The 11,300-nt window shown below is 30.9% G+C and overlaps 2 protein-coding genes across 2 annotated transcripts; one reads left to right on the top strand and one right to left on the bottom strand.

Annotated features, from left to right (window-relative positions):
• Positions 1 to 208: 208 nt before the first annotated feature.
• Positions 209 to 5,172, bottom strand: mats (MOB kinase activator-like 1). The gene is made up of 3 exons (XM_065515573.1): positions 4,934 to 5,172; positions 1,548 to 1,714; positions 209 to 1,002 (listed from the first exon to the last, which is right to left on the bottom strand). Exons 1-3 carry the CDS (start codon positions 4,945 to 4,947, stop codon positions 524 to 526), a joined length of 660 nt encoding a protein of 219 aa, XP_065371645.1. The 5' UTR covers positions 4,948 to 5,172; the 3' UTR covers positions 209 to 523.
• Positions 5,173 to 7,417: 2,245 nt separating this feature from the next.
• On the top strand, positions 7,418 to 10,757 carry Nop56 (Nop56 ribonucleoprotein). The gene is made up of 3 exons (XM_065515571.1): positions 7,418 to 7,572; positions 7,711 to 8,113; positions 9,410 to 10,757. The coding sequence occupies exons 1-3, from the start codon at positions 7,570 to 7,572 to the stop codon at positions 10,507 to 10,509; spliced, it is 1,506 nt and encodes a 501-aa protein (XP_065371643.1). The 5' UTR covers positions 7,418 to 7,569; the 3' UTR covers positions 10,510 to 10,757.
• Positions 10,758 to 11,300: the final 543 nt, after the last annotated feature.

Below are 11,300 nucleotides of genomic sequence, written 5' to 3'. Positions count from 1 at the left end.
TATCAGGCGTTTTAAATAAAAAACTATAATATTTTACTAAATAAAAATACAGAAAGTAAAGAAAAAGTTTTAGGAGTTTTTAAACAAAGAAAATAAAACAAATTGTAATATAACCATTATTTCCATTCTAAATGAAAAACTCATGTACTCTTCTAAAAGTAACTATTATAATATATAATAACCCGAAATAAAAAGGAAACTGTATGAATGTGTGTGCTTGTGTATAAATAAACAATTTATTATCCGTTTTAGTTTTTTTTTTTTTGTAATTTTAATTAGTATCTGTACAAGTAATTTTCCATTGTCATCGGTGGCTTTTAAGAAATTATAATAAAAATTATTTTAAAAAAAAAGAAAAATTAAACAAAAATTCGTTTAAAATATATTTAAAAAAATTAAATACTACTCTTGGGTAAATCATAAAAAGGTTAAAAAATATAGAATTAAAGTAATAAAATAAAAAGCAGGTTACTTAAACTCAAAACTCCATTCCATGCGAAGTCCCCACAACTTGCATTGAATCCTATATTTGCCTTTCATCTTTTGCTGTCAACTTATCAATAAGTTCCTGCAAAGGTGCCAGCTCACGGCGTTCAATTAAATTAAACTCCTGTACAAAGAATATGAAATGCTTGAACGACGTATTGAGATGGGCCTCTTCGCCTAATGTCACAACTTCTGAGAAATGCTGATGGTATATGTGTGCATAAACACGGAATAAACGTTTCAATATAGTTTTAGCATTACTGAGGAAATTCTTTGGAAATGGTATTCCAATTTTGGAGGGAAATAAGGTTTCGTCGTCTAACTGATCCTGTACCCAGGTCATGAGATAATCTATGTATTTGGGTGCACTACACTTAATGGGTTTCTTAACTGTGTAACCATCAGCCCAATGATATTCGTATTTGGGACCAGCTGACATAATGCCACAACTTTCTTCAGTGCAAAATTCTGTGATGGTACCGTACAGCATGTTGATTTGATTGAAAAAATCCACAGCTAAAAAAGAATTAAAATTTGTTTAATATTGATCAATTTAAATTATTCAAATATGAAGGCCTTAATTCTAAAACATGATATGGTCACAAAGTTGAAACCAAAGAAAAATATAGATAGAGCGGAAACTAGAAAAAAACTCAAACAAAAAACTAACTCAAAACAATCACATGTACGAGAGTTGATTTTGTTTTCACATAGTTTTTTTTTTGACTACATTCTCACCACATACCTTTTTGACAATTGAGTTAGGTCTTTGACGTAAGAGTTTCCGATCTATGACTATTTATCTATGGTTGAAACTATGTTACACTACTGATAATTTTATTGTTTTATTTTTTTTGCTTATGCCTGAAAACCCCTATCTTACTCGTACATTTGGTCGAATGACATTAGTACTAGTGTTTCCGATATTATTGACCTGTTGCTTTTGTCCAAATGTATGAGTAAATTTGTAGGTGTCATGTTCATGTTCGATATTCAAAATTTGCCAAATCGTAGGAATGTTTTAAAATTTAGCTGTCAAAATAAATCTTAGCAGTACTCACTATTTACGGCTACCCATTCGTTAAGATCTTCACCATCTGGCAGGGCTACGGCATTTCGTAAATTACCCGAACCCAATGTGGCTGCAGCATGTTTCATGAGATCATATTGATGAGTACCTTCAGGTATATTCTTTTTGGGTTTAAATGTTTTACTTGATCGGGAGCCACTATGAAATTAAAAGAAATATTATTTCTTATGAATACATCAAATTACATCGTTATAACCATAGGATAACATAGAGACGAGATGTCAATTTGCCAATCTGTTGTATAATACTTTATGGCTATGACCATGTGTATAAAAATTTGTTTAAGAAAAAGAAAATGTTTGGAACTCTTTGAGCTGACATAAAATCTTAAATATCATTTAACCTGACATCATCCTTTTTCGACACCGTTCGTTACATCTTGTACACAAACGGGTATAAATGAAAGATTACGGACGTTGTCAAAGTATACAGCTTAGAGAAACATAGAGCGGAAACTAGATAAAACTCAAACAAAAAAATTACTCAAAATAATCACACATACGATGTTGTTTTTGTTTTCACATAGTTTTTTCTACTAATACATTCTCACCACTTAGGTTTTTGACAACTGAGTCAGGTCTTTGACAAGAGAGTTTCCGCTCCATTGTATACAGTAGCTTTCAAGAATTTTATTGCAACTACTGTCAGAGTGAAAAATTATATTAGGTGTGTTCGCGTACTTTCTAGTACAAAATATCCAGTAACTTTATTTTAGAGAGTAAAAATAAATTACTCTCAATCTGAAAAATAACAAAAAAAGTACTCGAACAACAATTTGTAAAAATAAGTTTTATTTTATTATAAATCAATTCAAAACGTTTGTTTTGTGTTATTTTACATCTTTTCTTTGCAAACTTGTAAATTGTATTAATTTTCCACATTTTAGTTTTGTTTACATTTGCAATCTATATTTTTTACTGGACAAAAAATGTCCATGTTCTCTATCTACGAACTGTCACTTTTAAAACTCTCTTGCTCTCTCGTTACAAGTTTTTAAAAGTAAACGAACAGAATCCCGTAACTTCCAGTGATAATTTGTACAAATTATCAAGTACCCGAAAAAAATTTGTGCTCAGAGTTCAATTTATGCCAATGTTTTTTAAATAAAATATTGCAAAGCCGATTTATTTTTATAATATAAAAAATTTAAAATTAAATTTTTTAGAATTATCTCAAAATGGCATAACGAATCATATCTTGTACAATATAGAAAATGTCTACTCTCTTCTTAACCCTTTCAGACATTTTGTCCAATATATTGGACATATGGATTTTTCCTTTTAAAGTCATGTAGCGTGACGAAATTGGATAGATTTTTACAGTTAATAGAGTTATCAGAAGTGTGTTTACTAGATTGTATATACATATATGTGATTTAAACATCTAATTTTTCATTGGTTTTGGTTAAATTAAGTTGTTTTCATAAGTACGTCAGCGTTCTATAAGAATGTGTTAGACACAGTAATATTCGGTGCTTTTTTAAAATCAAAGTATAACAAGTAGTCCAACTCTTTGACAGGAGTACCTAACTCTATACATGTGTTAGTGAAAAAGTACCTAAGTCTAAATATGTGTTAGTAACTAAAATGTATATGTGTTGGTGCCTTTTTAATTTTCACCAGACACACAGAGTTCTATAAAAATGTTTAAATTTTAATTAATTTAAATTTTGTTCTATTTTCAATACCAAAAATTGAAACTCTGTTCTATATTTTAAAACCTACCACAAACAAAATAAAACGTCAAAATTAATAACAAAAAATATGTTTTGGTTTGTGCGAAATGGACTTATTAAATACATCTGCAAAATACATCGGTCTGTGATCAATCATATTTCAGACCAAAATTCGATTACTTATATAAAAACTCACAATAGCTTAAATCGATAAAAAAACTTGGCCAATAAGCGTTTAATCAAGAAAAAGAGCTCGATCTGTGATCACTCATATTTCTGACCAAAAATCGGTTTTTTATATAAAAACTCAAAATATCAAAATTCGCTAATAACTTGGCCAATGAGCGTTTATTCAAGAAAATGAGCTCGATATCGAAAGAACAATCCGTAGAAGAGCAGTAGAAGCAGGATTATTCAGCCCACGGCCAGCAAAAAAAATTTATATCAGCTAAGGACAGGAAAGCTAGACTAGGGTTTGCAAAAGGCCACATCGACTGGAATGTCCAAAAAATGGAAGACAGTACTGTTCTCTGACGAATCCAAAACCTAAAAGGCGTGTACGCAGACCAAAAGAAGAAAGCCTGAAACCTAAGTATTGCAAAGAAACAATTAAACATTGGGCCAATTCATAAAATGTATGGGATTATGGATCGGTTCATGTACCGTGATATTTTGAAAGATGTAATGTTGCCTTATGCCAGTGAAGAGATTCCATTTATAGGGAGCATACCTCCAAAGTTTGTAAGTCTTGGCTACAGAGCAATTAGATTCAAGTTCTTCATTGGCCAGCTAATCTCCCGATATCAATGCTAGTGAGAACTTGTTCACTGAGGGGGTGCTTTAGTTATGGCTGATACAGTATATAAAAACCACTGGACTGATCCTCTTGAAATTTTTACTGTATATTCCTATATTTCTGGATGGAACAATATTCAACTTTTTATTTTGAAATTTCAAGTGGGCGTGGACTTCCCATACAAAGTAAATAGTTATTATAGAATATCTGGTGAAATTTAACTGTGAAAGCCTATTTACTTCGGTACCATGTGCACATCTTCACATAAATGGAATTGGCTAAATGGGCGTGGCACCTATCATACAAAGTAAATACTTATTTTTAAATATAAATATGACAGTCTTCAAACTTTATACGAACCAGTATTCATTTTATTTGTTAATTAAAATTGCCATTTTGAGGACTAAAATAGGCAAATCGCACTTTGCCATTTTTACAATAAAAAATCGCCAAACTGTCGACAAATCAGGCAACAGTGTAGTTTTCTGACATTATGTTTTGCTCTCCTGTTCGTAACTAAAAACAGAGTCTTATTTTGCATTTGCTTTTTCTTCCTTTGCGAACATTCCACGATTGGAACGGCAGCGCAAAAAAATAATCTGCTTGAAAGTCTCCTGTCGACTGTCAAGCGACCAATGTAAATTTGTCATAAGTGCTTGAAGATTACTGATGACCTAGGAGATGCGCTGGATATCATGCACCTTAGAATCGCATGTGTTTGAAGTTATTCTCTGACGCAGAGCTATTTTTTTGGAATTATCTCGAATGGAATAATTTCGAAAAGAGAAAACAAATAAATCAACGAAAACAAAACTTATAAACGAATTTCTTTTACATTTTATTTCTTTTATTATATTTCATTTAAAAATTGCAAAATCATACTTACAACAAAAACTCCATTGTGTTGCTGTGTTTTAAACAAATTTCGATAAAACAATCCAAGAGGAAAAAAGTGAGTAAACTTTCAAGTTTTATTTATGTTTGTTCTCCTACAAAATGTTTGCAATTTTGTAGATGAAAGAATAGGAAGAATTAAAACGCACTGCAATGTCTTGATGACTGTCTGTCTGTCTGACTGAGTGACTGTAAGGCCACCACTAATTGCGGTAGTGGCGAAGACGATGATGTTGCAGTAGACGGTAATTTTATTTTTAGCTGATGTGACGAATTTGTTAATTTTTATGTGTATTTTTCTATCTTAGTTCAAAACAATTTTTGGAAGATGAAATTTTTGCGACTTGTACTTGTTTTCCTCTTATTTAACATAAATGAATTTAACAATTTATAAATATAACTTTTTTTGCATTTATTTAAATGAAAAACGCGATGACTTTATGAGAATTTAAACAAAAAAAATATATTGTCTAGCACTTCCACCTTGGTGAAGAAAAACTACTTATTCTTTATCTTTCTTTGTTGTCTTCTGCTTGAAAGTTTTTTTTTCGTTTTTATTGTCTCTCACTTTCATTGTTTTGACGTTTATTTAGTAATTTATCATTGCACCTTGATTACATTCAATTCGCAATTACCCGAAAAAAAAATTCCACCATTTTTTACAGTGCACACATGTTTAATCATATGACGGTATTGGCATTTCGGTGTATATGTACTGTATAAATTATATTTGGTTGTCCGAAAACGAAACTTTTACACTGTTAAATATAAGATTTTTCAATTAAAAGTTTATCAAAAAAAATTTCCATACAAAATTTGTTCTATAAACCTTTGATAAATTTACAAACTGTTTATGCATATGGGGGTTAGATTTTTAATTTCATGCGGTATAAATCAAGATCAGCGAAACAGCTTGCATTTTTATAATTTCTTTGGTGTTGATAGCTCTCATAATTAGAAGCACAAAACCGTTAATATTTTTCCCTGCTCTCTCTTAGTTTAAGTCTTAAACTAAGAGAGAGCAGGGAAAAATATTAACGGTTTTCATATAACTCTTAAACTTTAAGAGTTATATGAATTTAAAGTCAATACATATAATAGTACATTTCTCATATATTTGGAAAACAAACTGATCGTTATGGGTATCATTGAATAGTGCTTCACAATACCTTTAATACGATATATAAAATGGTACAGTTTATTAATATTGTGAACCAAAAAATCCTTTTTGATTTTATATGACAGTACTTCAGAAGATTTTGATATACAGAAAAAATGATTTTAGCGAAGCCGGTCTTCGATACACCCCAGAGTTAAAAGTCCCTTCACCCGGCCGAAGGCCGGCAGTACAGAAAATGTGAATATTAACAGAAAAAAAATTATGAAAATATAAACTGTTACGCGGATTTTGATTTGTTCCCTATTTGTAATAATTTAATGCTTTGAAGTAGGCTGCACGCAACTTGAAAACAATTTTAGTACAAATTGTGCAAAAAATGTAATCAGCTGTTTTCTTGATTGAAAATTGAAACACCAACTTGAATGAGAAATTGAATGCAAGTTTCAATTTCAATTCTTAGAAGTGTGAGTGTATTAGTAAAAAATGTGAGTGTATTAAAACTTGAAAGGCAAAACTTTGTCGTGTAACCCCCAAGTAATATTCACCTTTAAATCAATTATAAAGGTATTTTTGAAATACCCAGATTTTGTACAAACAAGATAATATCAGCATAGGCAATGGATGTGATTTATATTTGACCATCTTTGTCCCCTTTTACAATGCAGAAATTGAAAGGCCTTCTCATTCTCTTTTGAGCTTGCCTAAACCAAGGTGCATTTAATAAGGAGCACAGCTCAAGATGTATTAACAAGGTGGCAGCGTAACTACAACAATACAAGAACAATAGTCATTTTTGTTTGTGTAAAACCGTGTAAACTGTCAAAAAAATTCATAAAAACGTACTTTTATAAATGAAATAGTTTTTTTTAAGACTTTTAAATATTTTATGCACATAAAGCGACAAATACGACTTATTTTATTTAGTTTCACTTTATGAAAGTACGCAAAATTAGCTTTTTGCGGTGTCTGTCAGACTACGACATCAGTTGCGGATATTTAAAAAAAAAATCAGTCTATTTTTTTAATTACCTATTAAAAAACCTTAAAAATAAAAATAAATTGACTTTTTCTGAAATTTGGGCTCCTCGAAAATAATTCTTTTGATATGTCGTAGTGGAAAATTGTTTTCCTCATCGAAAAATCGATGGCACAATATCGACAAATTTTTGTCCTTATAAATCGGCCCACCCTAATATATATATATAGATAATTAATAATCTGATTACAAATGTTTAAAATAAATGTAAAAAATGTAAAATTTAAAAAAAAAAATAAGTATAATTTGCTAGAGCATCACTTTCTTTATTTTTCACAGTGTTATGGTTTTGACAGGTACTGTATAAACTAAATTGTTTGTTTGACACATGAAAACAACGAGGTTTGTGTCAAACACACATTGAATATTTCTTTTTAAACGCGCACGTGGAAAAAAATTGTGGCTGATAGTGAAGTGTTAAAGAAAAAAAATAAATTTTCAATAAAAAATCAGACATATTTTATAAAAAAATATGGTAAGTAAAGAAAACTTCATGAAAAATAATATAAACATAACAAATTACAAAAAGAAACATTAAATTTGTAAACAAAATATAACCTATAAAAATGTAGCTCACTGATAGTCTAACTTACGAATATTGTCTTAATTACAGTCTCAACTATACGTTTTGTACGAACATGCGGCTGGGTTCGCTTTGTTCTCCGTCAAGGAATTCGAAGAGATCTCCATGTTTTTGCCACAAGTGGAGTCTTCGGTAACTGAGTTCGCCAAATTCAATTCACTGGTTAAATTGGCTGGATTTGCTCCCTTCAAGACAGCCATTTCTGCTTTGGAAAATATCAACGCTATTTCCGAAGGTATTGTACCTCAAGATTTGGTGGTATTTTTGGATGATTTCTTCGCGAAACTGAAGAAAAAGAAGTGCACTTTGGGTATTGCTGATGCTAAATTAGGTGCGGCCATTACAGAAGCCATTGGTGTACAGTGCAGTCAAACGGGTGTTGTGCCAGAAATTATTCGTGGTGTTCGTTTCCATTTTCATAAATTAGTTAAAGGTGAGTAAATAAAAAAAATAAGCAGGTTTTTAATAACATAAAGTTTCAAATACATATGACATATTTCAATCAATTTCAAGGTGATAATTCTTAAAATTATTGCATCTATAAATAGAAACGTAATAATTAAAACATGGAACACAATCTTATTAAAACACGTATTCTGAAAAAATTTAATTTTACAACTTTTGTATGGAGCATTTTTTTTATAATTTTGTGAATTTAGAATATGTGGGTAAATAAATATACATATCGCTCATTTCGTCAGGTCGTCATTATTCAAAAAAATTTAATTTTTCATGAGACGTTTTTTTAGTTTTGAAATCGACATATTTTTAAAATTTTTTAAGGAAAATGACAAACGCAACAAAATATGTCACTTTTTTAGATAACTTAACGATGTTGAATACATGCTATTAGGACAAAATTCTTCTATGGAGAAAATGCGTGTAATTATAGAAGCTAGTTCACAAGACCCTGTTAGTTATTATTGTGCTATTAACTCGAAATTTGGGTTTTTTGAATTATGACGTTGTTGCAACAAATGAGCGATATGTAGTTAATCACTATATGTTTACCAATTTCAAACTATTAGAGTTTAAACTTCATGGGAATTACAAGTTTTTAAAGAATTCTTAATTTTTAGTTGATTTACTATGTACAGTGCCGGAGTATGCAAATTTGCATTTTATCGATGGCAAAATAGACAATTTTGTCTATCTCAACATTTTGAAGCAAAATTTAGAGCAAAGTGCGAAAAAGTTGGTACAGAAAACATCTTTTCCTTTTATCAAGACTACGTTCCAAGCTCACATCAGGTGTTGCAAATCTTTGGTTGATCCATAACTTTCCCAAACTTATAGAAACTCATGCACAGAGCCCAGACTTTAATGCAATTGAGCATCTTTGGGAGAAATTAGCTAGGAGAGTGCCAAAAGTATGCCAAAACATGCTAAAAATCGATTCAAACGCGATTACAGGTCATTCGAGACAACAAAGGATATGCTCTGTCCGATTTTGTGTTTGACGCAAAAAATTGAGTTATTTTGGTTTTTATGCAAAAGTTTACAGTTTCAATTATGCAAATTTTAGTTTTTGTTATTTTTTAGAGATATAGGTATGTGGATTGTAAATAGAAGCGAAAAACTATTTGGTACATCTATTTATTTTTAGAGCACATTTATATAAGACAAACTCTTGTCCGATTTTGCGTTTGAGTCACTGTATATATTTTTAGAAAATGCTTTATAAAGGTCTCAAATATAAAATTTTTTTTATTTATTTATTATTTTTAAGGTTTCACCGATAAATCAGCTGGCATTGCTCAATTGGGTTTAGGTCACAGTTATTCTCGTGCCAAGGTCAAGTTCAATGTTCATCGTTCCGATAACATGATAATTCAGTCCATTGCCCTCTTGGATCAATTGGATAAGGATGTTAATACGTTTTCTATGCGTATCAGAGAATGGTACTCCTACCACTTCCCAGAGTTGGTCAAAATTGTACCAGACAATTATATGTTTGCCAAATCTGCTAAATTTATTAAGGATCGTAAAACTTTGACACAAGATAAACTCGAAGAATTGGAAGAAATTGTTATGGATTCGGCCAAGGCGCAAGCTATTATTGATGCTGGCAAAATGTCAATGGGTATGGATATTTCAATTGTCGATCTTATGAACATTGAAATGTTTGCTGAACGTGTGGTAAAACTCTCCGAATACCGTAAGAAATTGGGCACATATTTGCACAATAAAATGGAATGTGTGGCTCCTAATCTACAGTCATTGATTGGTGACCAAGTTGGTGCTCGCTTGATATCTCATGCTGGCAGTTTAACAAATTTGGCTAAATATCCAGCTTCCACTGTACAAATTTTGGGAGCCGAAAAGGCTCTCTTCCGTGCCCTTAAAACTCGTTCCAATACTCCCAAATATGGTCTACTCTACCATTCCTCGTTCATTGGTCGCGCTGGTTTGAAAAATAAGGGTCGTATCTCACGTTTCTTGGCCAACAAATGTTCGATAGCTTCACGTATTGATTGTTTCTTGGAACAGCCTACATCGGTATTTGGTGAGACTCTTAAACAACAGGTCGAAGATCGTTTGAAGTTCTACGAATCGGGTGAAGTTCCTCGCAAAAATATCGAAGTCATGAAAGAGGCCATCGAAACTGCTGCTAAAGAACAACCTAAGGAATCCGAATCCGGCAAAAAGAAGAAGGACAAGAAGAATAAGAAACGCAAGCTAGATGAAGCTAACGGCAATGGCACATCAGCCCAAGCAGAGGAGACTAATTCGGAAGAAGTTGCACCACCTGCTGCCGCTGAAGAAAATGGCGCTGATGGTGAATCCAAGAAGAAGAAGAAAAAGAAGAAGAACAAAAACAAGGAATAATTGTTTTTGCTAAATTATCAATGCAATCTATTTTTCTTCATTTTTTTAATTTTTACTTAGATTTAAGTTTATCCCCCCAATTACCTTACAAAACTACAAACATTTTACTATTGAATTACAACTACTTTCTTAAACAATATGCGGCTTATGTTGGCTTTATAATTTTTTCATATTGCTAAGCATTTACATGTTAGTTTTTAGAATAAAAATTAAAATAATACATAATAAAAAAATTACAAAAACACAAACTTTTTTTAATATCTAAATTTGGTGCTGTTCAGTAGCAAAAATCGAAAATCTTTGAAATACTAACTTCGTGCGTTTTAATGAGTTTAATAATATATCTAATATACGTACTTGGTATTCAAGATGCTTGTGTTCGATTTGTGAATTTGTGAGAAGCGGTTTGAAATGTATAAAAATAGTTAAAAATAAAAAAAAAAAACGTATTGTTGAATGATAATTTTTATTCATATTGGGTTATGTTTGATTTACATTTGATTTTAAAATACTTACAATGTATCTTATGGTCATAGAATAAAGAACCTAAGTCTGTTGTCAAAAACCTATACATGTAAATCAACGAACATATTTTGAGTTTTTATATAAGTAATCGAATTTTGGTCTGAAATATGGCCAGAAATATGAGTGATCACAGATCGAGAAATATGAGTGATCACAGATCGAACTGCTTTTCTTGATTAAACGCTTATTGGCCAAGTTATTAACGAATTTAGATATTTTGAGTTTTTATATAAAAAATCGAATTTTGGTCAGAAATATGAGTATTT

Source organism: Calliphora vicina, chromosome 1 (assembly GCF_958450345.1).
Source record: "Calliphora vicina chromosome 1, idCalVici1.1, whole genome shotgun sequence".
Classification (NCBI taxonomy): Eukaryota; Metazoa; Arthropoda; class Insecta; order Diptera; family Calliphoridae; genus Calliphora; species Calliphora vicina.
Note: the sequence above shows the minus strand (reverse complement) of the source record. Positions and strands in the feature narration are given on the sequence as shown.

Excerpts from the sequence above, each read along its gene's own strand:
- Nop56 (XM_065515571.1), top strand. Across the intron at positions 8,114-9,409 it reads TTTTCATAAATTAGTTAAAG|GTTTCACCGATAAATCAGCT; the intron begins GTGAGTAAATAA and ends ATTATTTTTAAG.
- mats (XM_065515573.1), bottom strand. Across the intron at positions 1,003-1,547 it reads CGAATGGGTAGCCGTAAATA|CTGTGGATTTTTTCAATCAA; the intron begins GTGAGTACTGCT and ends ATTCTTTTTTAG.